Source organism: Rhincodon typus, chromosome 3, assembly GCF_021869965.1.
Source record: "Rhincodon typus isolate 14 chromosome 3, sRhiTyp1.1, whole genome shotgun sequence".
NCBI lineage: Eukaryota > Metazoa > Chordata > Chondrichthyes > Orectolobiformes > Rhincodontidae > Rhincodon > Rhincodon typus.
The window spans coordinates 20,251,939-20,267,239 of NC_063334.1; the positions used below are offsets into that span (position 1 = coordinate 20,251,939).

The following is a 15,301-nucleotide window of genomic DNA, read 5'->3' on the forward strand; positions in this document are numbered from 1 at the left end:
CCCTAGGGAAAAGACACCTGCCATTTACCTTATTTATACGCCTCATGACTTTAAAAACTTCTATAAGGGCACCCTTTGACCTTCCATGCTCCAGTGAAAAAATTCCCAGCCTATCCAGCCTCTTTTTATAACTCAAACCCTCCATTCCTGGCAACTTTTGGTGAACCGTTTCTGAATGGGGAGGCAATGGCCTAGTGGTACTATCGCTGAACGATTAATCCAGAGACCCAGGTAATGTTCTGGGGACCTGGGTTCAAATCCCACCATGGCTGCTGGTGGAATTTGAATTCAATAAATATCTGGAATTAAGAATTTAACAATGACCATGAATCTATTGCTGGTTGTTAGAAAACCCCATTTGGTTCACTAATGTGTTTAGGGAAGGAAACTGCCATCCTTATCTGGGTCTGGCCTACATGTGACTCCAGACCCACAGCAATGTGGTTGGCTCATAACTGCCCTCTGGGCAATAAATGCTGGCCTAGCAAGTGATGCCCTCATCCCGTGAATGAATAAAGGAAAAAAAAAAGAACCCTCTCTAGCTTGATAATATCTTCCCTATAACAGGGCGACCATAGTTGCACACAGTACCTCAGAAGAGGCCTCGCCAATGTCCTTACAACCTCAACATAAAGTGCCAACTCTGCTGGTTGTCAGTGGTCCAGGCCTGGGATGCAAGGGGCACTGTGAGGAGTAGTTGAGGGGAGGGGATTCAGCTTAGCAGTTACCTTCGAGGTAGATTTTCAAATCATCCAACTTTTCCTGGTTGGCTATTAACTTAATGGAAGTGGTGCCTTCCAAATTTCTGCCTTTAATGGATTCTTCCTGTGGGTTCTACATGTAATGCGCTTGCCCAACAGAACCTTCAAATCCCTGGGAAACTCCTATGGTGCCTGTTGTGCTAGGAACCCGCAGAGTCCCAAGGTACAATTCTGGTCTTCCCTGTTCCAATGAGTATCTGGCTGTTGAATATCTGGCTAAATAGGGTCAGATGCCAAGAAACTTGGACAAAGAGGTAGGGTTTAAGAAGTGACTTAAATGTGGCAGAGAGCAGTAGAGAGCAAAATACTGAACTTATGGCCTAGACAACTGAAAGAACAACCATTAATGGTGAAGCAATTATGGTAAATAATGAGAAAGAAGCCAGAATTTATGGAGAATGGATACCATGGATAACCTCAAAAATTATGGCGTTGGAGAAGATTATGGAGATGGGGAGGGGCAAGGGCATGGAGGGATGCAAATTCTGAAATGAAGGTGCTGTTTGACCAGGAGCCAATGTAAATCAGCAAGCCGAGTGGGAATAGGGGAAGAGGGCATGCTGAGATTGAAGATGTGGACAGCAGAGTTTCGGATGCTTTCAAATGTACAGAGATTAGAATGTGGGGTATCAGCCAGACGTGTATTGGAATAGTTACAGATTACTAAGGCATAGAACAGCATTTCAGTGGCAGAGAATCTGAAATAGGGTGAAGTCAATCTATATTACAGTCGTGAAAAATATGGGGCCTTTCTTGATTGCACACACATGCAGTTAGAAGCTCATCTCAGAATCAAATTTGATTCAAAAGTTTGCAAACAGACTGACCTAATCTCAGAGTGTATCATTGTTAGGGAACAGAGTTTAGAGTATGGAAGGGAAACAATGACTTCAGTCTTCCCAATATTTAATTGGAGAAAATTTCCCCTCATCAGGTATTGGTTGTCAAATAGCAATCTAATAAATTAGTAGGAACTGGTAGGAACTGCTGATGCTGGAGAATCTGAGACAACAAGGTAGGAACTGGATGAGCACAGCAGGTCAGGCAGCATCAGAGGAGTAGGAAAGCTGAAGTTTTGGGTCTGGACCCTTCTTCAGAAGAAGAACCTGGACCCTTCTGAAGAAGTCTGAAGAAGGGTCCAGACCCGAAACATCAGCTTTCCTGCGCCTCTGATGCTGCCTGACCTGCTGTGTTCATCCAGCTCTACACCTTGTTATCTCTAATAAATTAGTAACTGTGGAGGAATCAAGAAGCTTGATGGTGATTTGGAGCTGGGCATTATCAGTATAGATGTGAAATCTAGCATATAGACATAAGTTAGGAAGGGCCTAACGACAGATACTTGGAGGACAGCAGAGGTAACGGTGCAAGAGTTGGAAAAGAGGTTATTGCAAGCAAGTCTCCAGTTACAATTAGATTGTTAAGTTTGGAAACAATAACATTTAGGACAAACGAGCAAAAAAAAAGCAAATGCAAAATTGGGTTGTCAGGATAATTTGTAGACATTGACCTTTCTTTTAAATGACTTTTTTCTCATTTACATTCTGCAAGCTAACTTGATTTTCAATTTTTTCTAGGCAGCAGACTGTAGTGTGAGGCAGCTAAACATTAAGATTGAGACTGTTGAATTTAGGAAACTTATCTTTGGCCTCCCAGATAAAATTGGGCTTTAGCTATGGGCATTAATGAAGAGTAGTTACCAAAGGTCAGCTTACATTTATCTAATTGGGGAAAACCTATGGAGAATATTATCACATTGATCATAAGGAGTTGGTTATTAGGGGTGTTTTGTTGCCTAATTAGAGTAGACCAACATCACTGAGAAAATACAGATCAACACAGAAAAGCTGTACCAATAAATTGTAATGGGGGAACATTAAAGAGACAATATTTCTGTTTAGCTTGCAATATGATATTCAGTAAAAGGTTGCCCTGACAGAACTATCTGACAATTAAAACCAGAGAGAGAAAAGTTAATGTTGTTATGCCTACCTTTTCTCATTATTTGCTTTACCACGGTGCATAAAACTAGGTTAAGACATCAAAAGACCAATCATGAATATGGCCTCATGGTACCATATACAAAATTCATTGTTGTCAGCAACAGTCTGTATTCAATTCTCAACAATTTTAGGACAGTGTCTTGGGCAAAATAACAAACAGTGGCTGAATTCTTCAAGGATGGAAGGGAGGGGAGTTTCTCATTAAGGACCTTGCTTTTGTGCATAAGTTGAACTACAGATGTGTCTGGAATTCAATTAATGTGATTCAAACCCTTGAATGGTTGACTGTCATATTTCTATTTCTCCAACATTTGACCCAATAAATTAAACACATATTCTACAAGAATGTAGAGAAAAGAGACAAAGGCATTATTACTTCGATTTAATTATTCATTAGAAAATGGTGTAGTGCCACAGGACAGGCAGCCAGTGAATAGAGCCGTTGCATTTAAAATGTGGGACAGGCCATGTCCAAGGAATTTTAGATCAGTAGTAGGAAATATAATGAAATCCTGACTGAAGAAAAGTAGAAGGATATCTAGAAATAATAACTACAATAATGAAGCGACAGCGTGGATTTCAACAGAAAAAACCTTGCTTGACCAAACTTACTCATGTTTTGAGGAGAGAACCACAAATCATGGTTATACAGAAGTAATTTATATGGATTTTCAAAAAAGGACCTCAAATTAGATTATTGGATGTTATGATGATGGGCAAGTAAAAAAGAAAAACAAAGCACTCGGTTTCATTTGTAGAGGGATCGAATCGAAAAATAGGCAGGTTATGTCAAACCAAAAACGAACCATAGATAGGTCTAATTTAAAGGGTACTAAACACATTTCTGGTCACCATATTACAAAAGCAATAGGGACACGAGAGGGTGCAGAAAATTTTACAAGGGTGGCACTGGGAAGATAGAAAGGCTGGAGCTCTTTTCTCTTGAAAAAGGAAGGCTAAGCAATAATCTAACAAACGTCTTTAAAATATGAACGATTTAATAGCAAGGATACAGAGAGAGTGTCTTCTCTTGTGGGGAGTGTGCACTAAAAGCTGTCCATAGGGAATTCAGAAGAAATGTTTTTATATAAAGCGTGGTGAGAATGTGGAAGTCATGACTACAAGGAATGTTTGTAGTGAATATTATAGATACATTTGAGGGAAAATTAGAGAAGCATATGCGGCTTCAGGGAATAGACGGTTACATTGGTAGAACAGAAAAGTGAGAGATGGAGGCTCGTGGAGCTCAAACATCTGCACGGGTCCATTGGGTTGAATGACCTGTTTCTTTGTCACATATCTTACTTAACTCCATGCACACATCAAATCTTGATAATCTTGTCCTAAACTTTGTTCATTATTTAACCATTTGTTAGCAAAGAAATAGAATAACTTGGATGGGGCCCTGAGAAATGTTGCTGAGTGACCATGACTGGTGTAGAGCAGGAACTTCCTGCATTCATCTGGACACCATTATCGCTTAACAGATAATCCCATAACTTGGAAATAACATGGCATTTAGGCTGGAGAAAATAAACAGTAGTATAGCCAAGTACCTTAGCAGTCAATATAAACAAACAGAGTCTTAAGATAAACAGAGTCAATTACAGGAATGCATGGAGCTTTTGATAATGATTTGATTAAAAAAAACTGTAGTAACTAGACACTTCCTCTGCTGTTCCACTTGTTGTTGTGTAGGCCATAGATATGCTTTACCTCACTCGTTCTCCTTGGAAGATTTGGTACAGGTGAAGAGACAGTGTAACAGGAGGAATTATGCACAGGACATCCAGCAATGTGGTTAAAAAATGGACCAGATTTTATCAGTAATGGCAAATTCTTGCAGATCACAATCAGGGATCTCTCATAATTGTGGAGTAGTACTTCCATTCTGACAGTTCTCTCAGTGTGCAGAGCTGTCAGGGGCAAGGCAAATTATAACCCCTTTTTCACAGCAGTCAGCTGCCATGTTCTGAAATTTAAAAGTCTAGAATCACTTTGATGGCTGAGACAAACATAAGCATATAAGTTGTGTGTGATTCTATGCTGTTTGGAGGGTAAGATGCCAGATGGGTAGTGTGCCAGGTAAGTAGTGTACTGGTGAGGAAGGTGTCGGGTAAGGGATGCAACTTTTATGACGGGGCTGGGTAGGTGGGAGAAAGCAGCAGGTTGTCAGGCATGGAAGAGGAGTTCGGCCCCAGGGTTAGAGGATGCAGAGACAGATTGAGTCTGGAGCGGACGAAGGCGGTAAGGGGATTGGATCCAAAGCGAGTGCGGCACAGTGGCACAACGATTAGCACTGCTGCCTCACAGCACCAGGGACCCGGGTTTGATTCCAGCCTCGGGCGACTGTCTGTGTAGAGTTTGCACATTCTCCCCATGTCTATGTGGGTTTCCTCCGGGTGCTCCGGCTTCCTCCCACAGTCCAAAGATGTGCAGGCTAGTTGGATTGGCCATGCTAAATTGCCCGTAGTGTTCAGGGATGTGTAGATTAGGTGGGTCATAGGGGGATGGGTCTGGATGGGATGCTCTGAGGTTCGGTGTGGACTTGCTGGGCCAAAGGGCCTGTTTCCACACTGTAGGGATTCTATGAGTGAGGGAGGGTAAGTTTCAGATCCCAAGCAAGGGAAGGGGGAGGCAGATCTGGAGTTGCTGGGGGCGATGTCCTGGGAATGTTTGAGTGGTGTATGTGATCTGGGGAGATGGATGTGTAGTTCAGGGTGTGAGAAGAATAGAGTCAGTGAAAAACTGATTCAGGAGTTTATATATGTAATAGTCTAACTTTTCCTGACTAACTACTTACCCTGAGTTCATTGGAACTCTCTGAATTCTTAAATGGAGATTTTCAGAGAATTCTAAGTGTAGAGTATCACCCAGGAGAATATTCAATTTCCTGGACAATTCTTTCAGAATCTGCGAAGATGAAGATTTCAGAGTCTCAGTATACAACTCCCATCTATGCTTTAATAACGACTGTCTGGCCAATGTGGAAAAGTGGAAGATCTGGGCCACTGTGTCCAACAATGCAGGAGTCCAATTTGAGGGAATTGTTTTTTTCTCTTTCTCACCGTAATTTATCAGGATATACTTTCCAGAAACCTTGGAGAGCGACATTCGGCAACAATAGAAAATATCCACCTGGGATCTTTCATTAGTTACCTCAAGTAAAGAAATTTTGGATTAGGTGAATTTCCATTTGACAGATCATTCACTTACTTGAGAGCCTGTAGAATAACGTCCAGGAGTTCGAGCACCAGATGTCTTTGCTGAACCAAGGGAGCTTTCTGTGCTTCTTTTACTGCAGCAGTGGGCACGAAAGCATTTGCCATACTCTTTTCTCACCTAGGCAGTAAAAACAACAATGAAAAAAATGGTAGTAGCACGGCTCAAACAGCGCACCAGATCTTGCAAAGTTATTTACAGCATCAATGGTTTCCATCAAATTATTATTCATTCTACTTATAAATTTAAACAGTGCTGTATTTTTGATGAAGATCAAGAAAGGAAATAGTTGCTGTTGGGTCAAGAGTCACAAAAGTCAAAACATATTTAGCAACAGGGATCACAATTAAAACATGGACGATCATAAGCAATTTCTATTGATTATTGGAACCCTAAGTCTAAGGCGTTACTCTATAGTTCTTCATTGCTGTGCAGCCCCATTAGTTTGAAGATGCTATGTGACAAAATTTGTGGATATTGTACACTCAGTTTATTTGGATTTCCTCCAGTGTCATTTGCACAGCCTTATTTATTATATTTAGACTGATGCTTGGCTGTTTGGAGACAACAGTCTAACTGAAAGATTTTTGCTGCTCCAGTTCATGATTATTAGAATTCCAAGATTACAGGCTGGTGATTACTTCCAGTTAATGTCTAATAACTCTAGTGCTTCACATTAGTTGGATGTTCTTGTCAGCAAAAGCTGTCAACAATCATTATGCTTCACATCCTGAAAATACAATGATGCTTACAGACAGCTATAGTATGAATGTAATGTTTTCAAATGATTACCCATAATTCTAGGCAATTACACGTTGCAAGCCAATGCTAAAATGATAAATTTCCGGAGTATAAATTCATCTATGTCATCATTTATTGTTATGATACATTAGGTCCATGCAAAACCCACCACAACACCAAAAATTCAGGATTTACTTCAAAAGTATTAAGTATTTCTTCGACCAATCACCAATAAATGGGAATTGGTTAGCGTACTTAAGTCACTTTATCCATTTCTACCCTATTTATATTTCTCCACACGTTGAAGTAAAATTCTGGATTGTCCTTTGTACCTTGCTAAAGTTTTGTTTCTAATTGAGGTGCGTCAGCATTACAGACTAATATCAGCATCCCACCAATATTTATTTCAGTAGTGTTGGCTAACCAGATATAAAATGCTGAGACGGTAGTCCTGATAATGAAAACTTTTAAATAAAAATAACTTAAAGGTGGGTCATGAAAAATTCAAGTGACGGAGAAATGGCTATTTCCTTTGGCAGCTAGTTTCAGTGTGGGCTTGAACATGAGAAAAAAGATTGTTGACACACTGTTTTGGAAAGGAATGATCTTTGTAGTTTGTATCAATAACTACATCATGTTTTGCCTTGCTGGAGGGCACCAGGTACCTTTTCCTGTCAATTCCCACGAGTCCATTCTATATTTTATAGAAATGATTGGCATTTTTTTTCCGACTCCTTTCCTGCAGTGGTTCCTATTCTGTAGCTTTGGTCAACATTGATGTATTCACCAAACTGAAGAACCTTTGCAGAACTGTGCAACATGTCTTGGGATTCCTTCAACCTTATTAATATCTTTTGCCATTTAAGGATGCCACACACAGCTTGCATACTTCAAGGTTGGACAATAAATGTTTGGCAAGCTGCAACTCTGGTATTAATGTTGCAATACTAAGGATTCTTCCTCAGAAATCCAATAATCCTGTTGCTTTGGATGTCATCTACTGAATGTGGAATTCCCAATGAAAACTGTTGGTAAGATGAACCCTCAGGTACTGTTGTATATCTAGAATCATAAGAATCCCTATAGTTTGGAAGCAGGCCATTCAGCCCATTAAGTTAACACTGACCCTCTAAAGTGCATCTCTCCGAGACCCACCCCTACCCAATCCTTGTAACCTTGTATTTCCCATGGTTAACCCACCAGCACATCCTCAGACACTATGGGCAATTTAGCATGACCAATCCACCTAACCTGCACATCTTTGAACTGTGGGACGAAACCCATGCAGACACAGGGAGAATATTTAACACCTCACAGACGACCAAGGCTGGAATCAAGCTCAGGTCTTTGTCACTGTAAGGCAGCTGTGCTAACAATTGTGCCACTGTGCCACTCTACCTATGGAGAATCTGATTATAGAAGTTAAAGCTATATATGTTGGTGGATCCTTCTTATTGATGTTTATTGACATAACAGTTTTTGGCAATGAATGCCATCTCCCATCTCCCACAGGTCCTGCCACTTTCACAATTCCAGAAGATCATATTGCAATGAATTGATGTGATAGTGAGTTTTCTGTGATGCATAAACCATACAGTCATCTGCAAACAGTAGCAACATTCGTCATATACAAAACCAGAGGCGGTGGTAAGCAGATGGCTCCATAAAATTACACAGCAGCTCAAATCTTTTCACAACCAAAGTCCATGTACATAGTTTCTCATGCTCTCACACATACACACTCAGGGGTGATAATGCTGATTTGTTCCTCTCCCAGCCGAAGAGAACTGAAGACAATTGCACAACGTCTATCAGCATCTCATTAACTTAGATCAACAATCACAGATTATGATGACTTTACTATAGTTAATAGCCTTACAATAGACTGTGAACTTTGAACATATTTACACATTGAGCATAACTGGAACATAGCATCTTTATGATCTGCTTGAATTTTAAAAATTGAGTAAATTAATTATTCAAAAAGTCAAAGGGGAGGGGACTGAGAAATGGAATCAGGTCATTTTGGTGCAAAATATTACAATGAAATTTACAAATGCAAAATTCTCTCTTCATTACAAACCAATCTCATCTGTCAGATAACAAGTTTAATCCTTATAAGAATGGTTTTCATGCTTTTTGTTTAGTTTGCCTAATAACATTTGACTACAAACATACAAACCTACAGGAGGTAAGATATTGCTTATATCTCATTATTTAGCTGCATTTAGTTGCACACTTGCTGAATTTTTGTTTTTAAGTTTGTCACTCAAATGGAAAATATTTAACTTTGTGATAAGGATAAAAATTGGATCCAATCTTGTTCAAAACTAATTGAAGTGCCGCTTGACTGCTGAAACTTCCTGAATCCAAGCCTGAAGCCAAGTTCAGTTTGATTACAGTTCGATGTTAATAGCTCATGAATTTGGTCATCAGGAGCTCAGTAATGTTTATTAATGCAAGAAATCTCTGCTCTATGTTCACCTGAATTGTGTGAAACGTCCAGCTATATGACTGCATTTCATGTTGGTCCATGTAAACTTGGGCTATGTTTAAGCAAAGAATATTTTTAGTTTTATATAACATAAGGGTAAAGTAATGTAATTTAAAAGCCCATCAGTTTAGTGAGAGTAAGTTGAAGTGCTAAATTAATAGCATCAGGGACCAAACTTAGGCATAAGTAAAGCATACAACAAGCAAAATGCAAAGATTGAGCTGCACAAGTACTAACACACACTAAGTTAGCCTAGTAACACAGCACTTTGTGTGCGTCTCCTAATACCTTAATGCATTAGATTCGTTCAAGTAAAGTCAGTTACCTCCCAGGGGTCAACTTCTTTTGGTCAAGAACATGCAGCCTATTTTGGAGCCACTGGGCTTGAGACACACAAAAGGGCTTCCAAGCCTGATTGCTGTTAGCATTGTTCTTGACGTCATGGATTGGGAGATACTATGTATGAGGGTGCTTGAAATTGTTAATATTTCCTATTTCCTAATTACAAATGAGATAAGAACATCATTTGCATAAGACACTGTCCATGAAACCACACCCTCACTTGAGTTAGTGTCTTCATGACAAAAAGAGAACAAGGCAAAACCAATACTTATATTTCAACAATTTCCAGGGCAGTTCTATGTTTAGAAGAATATGGGGAACGACCTGGATTGTGGTTATTAGTGCATAACTCCTGCAGTCCAAGAAATACAAGTGTCCAGTCTAGGACATTGCATTATAAGCTGGTAAGCAACAGGCTGATGTAGGGAGAGACACCCCATTGATTGGATTAGATATCTAATTCACAGTATGTTGAATAGATTCTCATTGAAGAATGACTGTCATAATAAGCAATTTGCTAACAGTTACAGAACATTTTCAGACTGCATATCGGGACAAAAACATGATTATACTTATGAATGAAAAGAGTAACATCTAGCTCCTATTTGAAACAAATTCTTGTTATTTCTTCCCTTTTGGTTACATTTCATTAGATGCCTTAGTTTTTACAGTATGAATAGTTTGGTACATAAAGCCAAGGATGTGCAGTTGATTTCACTTCAAGTCAACAGAGGCAGACAAGATAGTTATATCTGCTAACCTTTCAAGTAATAAACTGTAACACCTCTATTATCATGAAAAATGATCAAATTGTTGATCAGGCTGTGACAAATGAAACTTAAGAACCATTTAAGAACCTGTGAAGAGGTTTCAAAATATGGTTCGTTTTACGACAGAATAAGGATAAAAATTGATCTAATTCCATTCCCCCACGCCTCTGGATTCTTCTCCAATCTGAACCTTTTGAGATATCTCTGCTGCAATAATTCTTACCTCTTGCCAATTCCTAATTACAACCATTTCACCATTGGTGTCTGTTCCTTTTGTCCCTACCACACCCTCCAATCACAAACCCTCTCTTGCTGTGTTTTCCTCCTGCATTACATTGCTTAAATCCTAGTTCCTTGATCAAGCATTTGGTTAACTGACCTAATGTGAGTCAATATCATACCCAATCATATAATGGCCATGTGAAGTGCCTTGGGACATTTTGTTATGTTATAAGGTGTTATACAAATATAACTGTTATGACAATATTGGATTTCCCTAATCACAATACAACCTGGCTCAAGAGTGGACTGTGTGGAGGAGAAATGTTTGTGTTCTTTTGTTGGGTATTTGGTGGGGGGGCGGGGGGGAAGAGAGTGGTGAGGAGGACGAAGAGTAGGGGGGCTGTGGCATGATCCCTGACTTCCATTTTTGCCTAAACTGTAAATGCCATTTATTTTATTGAGCGAGGTAGCACAATTTGAACCTGAATTTTACTTAAACAGGTAACTGTTTCCAAACAGGCAAAAAGCTTCACAGATTTTGATAGAAACTGGTGATTTTTTTTTGCAGACATGTAAAATTAATGACATTAGGGGTCGGCAATGTGTTCTCATTAATAAAGAAATCATTACCTCCCAATTATCAGTACTGAATGAGGAGTGACAAGTAGTAGGTGGAAAGTTAAATGATGGCAAGCATAACACTCATAGAAAGTGTGCTATTATATATCTGTTACTCGTGAATCATCTGTGGTGCCATCACTTCAGCTGAGGAGAGGATTTCAGAGTGTTTCTATATGATTTCTACTCAGGTAATATTATGATCTATGCAGAATGAAAGGAAGTAGAGCAAATGATTGTGAAAATTTGGATATTCTTTTATGTTGCTTCTAAAGTTCATATGCACAAAGCAATCTAAGCCCCTAAAATCGACTACTCACTCCAAGGACGGGACAGAGAGTTTCTGCCAAGCAAACCCATTTAGGAGCATTTATCACATTATAGTAAAATGGCGCATAGGTACCCCTGATATCATCAATCCATTGTTAATTACTTGCATCTGCAGTGACTAAGAGTTCATTGAAACTATGCACAGATTGGTTTCTCATAGTGCTGCTACAATTACTTTAAATTCAATTTAAATTAGTTCAAGTTCAGTCGATTGATCTGTCCTTGGTACATGGGATCTGTGACCAGCAGTCAATTTAAAATTATTGATTGCTGTTTCTTCAGCTCCAGCAATTACCTGAACAAATTTTCAGTTTAAATTATTTAAAATTTAGACATCTTGAGGCTCCATTGACCATGTTCCAGTTAATAATCAATTATGATCAATAACACAGGTTGATGGTGCTGAAACGGGAGATTTTTTGTTCCAGCTTATGCTGAAGTGTTTGAGTTGAAACGAGGGTTTAACTCGAAAACTGGTGCAGTGTCCATCAAAAACTAGGCATGTTTTGCAAAATGTCTATCTAATGGAAACGCCAGGCCCTACAATTTCCATCTGTTGTCACACATTGTGACAGGTTCCAAAGCCACCTCTGGAGTAAGCAAATACAAGAATTGTTGTTGCCATTAGGTATCTGTTGATTTTAATGTATTGGTATTTCAAATCAATCAAAGATTTCAGTTTATCATATGGAGGATAGATCAAAAATGAAAAACGACAAAATATCCTAAAGTTCTAAGTTATTTTGGTGTGAGAAGATTCTTCTAACCTCAGCTTAATCTTCAATTTATAGCTCCCACCTCCTCATAATACCTCTGTATAGAAGCCAATTGTCTATGAGCAGCAACTTCACATTGTAATGATCTCATTAAGATTACAAAATACTTCAGAACAGACAATCTTTGTGCTGACACATACACATTAAATAATTAATAGAAAATTGATTACTCTGCAATTACTATTCCCTGACTTCAAGAGGTCAGAGTTCAAATAATAAACACTCAAATCTGAAAAGACAATTTAAGGATAGCTAAAGAAGAGTAAAGGTTAATAGCTGCAGATAAATAATGAACTCTGACAAATCTTTCCTGGTTCCCCTGTTGAACAATGAAGTGACTGACTTATGGAATATTGTAACACATTAGAATCATTATTATGAAGATCACGAGGTGTCAGCAAATGTTTTGTTCCCCTGCCCCAACACACAAGAGTTAGGAATATGTTTCTTTGACATACAAAACTAACCTTCTTCTGGAGGACACAGTGGAAAATGAATATAAACATTCCCTGCAGTGAGTTGAAAATGGTGAAGAGGTATGCCATGATAACTGTGCTTTCATTAATGAACATAAGTCCAAAAGCCCAAGTTAGTCCAAGGAGGCAAAGGAGAGCTATGGCCCCTATGACCCATGATCTGCAAAGAACGGAAAAAAAAGTCATTCAATATGATTGCACACTTTTCTTTCTAAGAAGTGCCTACTTTCATGAACTTTGGCTATTTAATTGAGTTTGAATTATGTAGAAAATTTTAAAGTCTGAAATCTATAACATTTTTCCCAGAGTTCATGTTTAATTGCACGTGGATCATTTAATCATGAGTTACAATAAATCAATATGTATTTGTTGATCCAGAACAAATTATTTTTTCCTTACACAATGGTACAAGACTTGAACAAAGAAGTGACATTTTAACATATTTGGTTTTGCAAGCTACTGATGTAAAATAAAATGGCAGCAAATAAATCTAGGAATCACAGTAAACTTAATAATCATTAGTAGTACATGAATCACTTCTTAGAAGTAGCTTTCAGGTAATGAGACTAATCGTTCAAACATAGTTTCATGAATTTAGGTCAGAGTTTGTAAATCACAACAACACTGTCAGGGAACACATCCCTCTTCCCCTCCACAATGACCCCATCCAACACTCTCCCCAGAAATACAGGGCAAAAAAAAAAAATACCAAAAGAAAGCTAATAGAGGAACAAAATTGGAAAAGAAAGAAGAAATAAAACAACGACAGAAGACGATCTATGGTTGGCAGTGAAAGAAAAAAAACAGCAATGGAGACTAAAGATCATTCCATGCAGGAATATGAATGACAACAAAGGAGAAGACTCTTCATCAGAAGAACAAACTGAAATCCTTAATCCAGTCAGCATTCTACGGAACAATGTCACTTCATCCAGAAGCTGCACGTTTTGAGAGAACTGATCTCGTGCTTCTACTGTCTCAATGTAGATTGCAAAAATTGCAAACATAATTGATTTTGTAAACTTTCAATTCTTCATACTTGATTACTGTTCAGAAATGTACATATTTACCTTAAATGCATCTTCTTCATTTTGATTCAATTATGCAATTTAAGCAGAACACAATACATTTCTGAGCTGTACGTAAAACGCCACAAGATTTTAACAAAGAATTTAAATACTTTGCTGCTTAGCATCAATCACTGCAGTAAATGCAAGAAGCTTAGCAGGCTTTAGTAGTTTTATAATGTAACTATATCTAGGTGTATATCGTGAAATATCAAAATGTGAAGGGAAACTCGAAACTGCTGATCCCTTCTAGACTTGTTGAAAGGTTAGCATTAACCCAAAGGATCCTTAAAGGGATTTGGATGTGATTCTCTGATTTGCTGCATTTATAAAATAGGTTTGCAGAACATCCTTAATAATCCATTTCTTACAAAAGCAACAGATATATGAATATGTTGGATGGCAACTTAGAGGAATCAATCCAGGTTGCTAAGCAGCTCAGCAAATGTGAATATCTAAATAAATGTTCCCTACACAGTTTGCTCTTCCGTCTCTACGCAAATGACAAAAGCTACAATGAAGGAAAATATTACAGAAGGGGCCAAGTTTCAGTACATCTCAAAAGGCCACACAACATGATGTTTGTAAGCCATTCAGACCATTCTTACTTGATGAAGGGCCTGTTATCCTCATAGCTAAAGAATGCATGGATGCAAAGACAAAAACACCAACATTAGAAAATAATGGTTCCAGCTGCAAATAATAAAAAAAGGAAGTTGAATAAACAGAACAGAACTCTTTCCAACCGCTCTACACCACCCAAGCAAATTGGCACATGGTACCGGGAAGCAGCTCTTCTTCATGATTAGTCCAGATTATTATTAGTGGTGATTACAATCAGCACCCCGACTGCTGAGTCTTCCATTAGCCACCCCAAAGGAAAAATGCTGTGGGCAGGCTAGAAAATGGGTTATGAATCTGGGGAATTTTAAAGTATTTCAGGAAATAGGTTTTAATAATCTTCTTTCAGTAAACAAACTCATTCGATCTCTCTCTATCAGCTTTGGTATTGTCACCATATACTTACTGCCAGTTAAGGACTCTGTGTAAGTGTGGCCTTAATGGAAGGTGCAGGGTTTCAAATCCATTGCTGACAACAAATGAAGTACTAGTTTTTGGGTTGACATTTAAGTAGGTGTTCTCCTCTGGCAGGTGTGATAAATATCCACTCACAATGCGAGTTATGGGAATCCTTAAGACCTTCCCATAACACAAGGTAAAATACATTGTTGTCTGTTATTTATGATTAAGGCCATGGGGAGTGTTCACTTTGTGGCCTGTCAGACTGAATTATCTCCTACGAGTTTACACTTTTCTACAACAGGAGAATTCAAAGTTAGGATAACAAATGCAATGTATCATATTTGAGTGTCATTAACATTCTGTTCTTTGTTTGTTGCATCTTAGACTTCATTCACCATTAACTGAGTTGTGATCAAAATATACTGCTCCTAATCATCACAATTCTGAAACACATAT

The 15,301-nt window shown here is 38.5% G+C and overlaps 1 protein-coding gene across 6 annotated transcripts in view; it reads right to left on the reverse strand.

Annotated features, from left to right (window-relative positions):
- Nucleotides 1-15,301, reverse strand: part of adgrl3.1 (adhesion G protein-coupled receptor L3.1) — a 607,182-nt gene that overhangs the window by 35,176 nt on the left and 556,705 nt on the right. For all 6 annotated transcript variants that reach the window (XM_048595033.1, XM_048595030.1, XM_048595031.1 and 3 more), the window contains 2 exons: nt 12,747-12,915; nt 5,981-6,106 (listed from right to left, as the gene is read on the reverse strand). In XM_048595033.1, the coding sequence (XP_048450990.1) occupies nt 5,981-6,106; nt 12,747-12,915 (295 nt within the window). The remainder of the gene's footprint in view (nt 1-5,980; nt 6,107-12,746; nt 12,916-15,301) is intronic.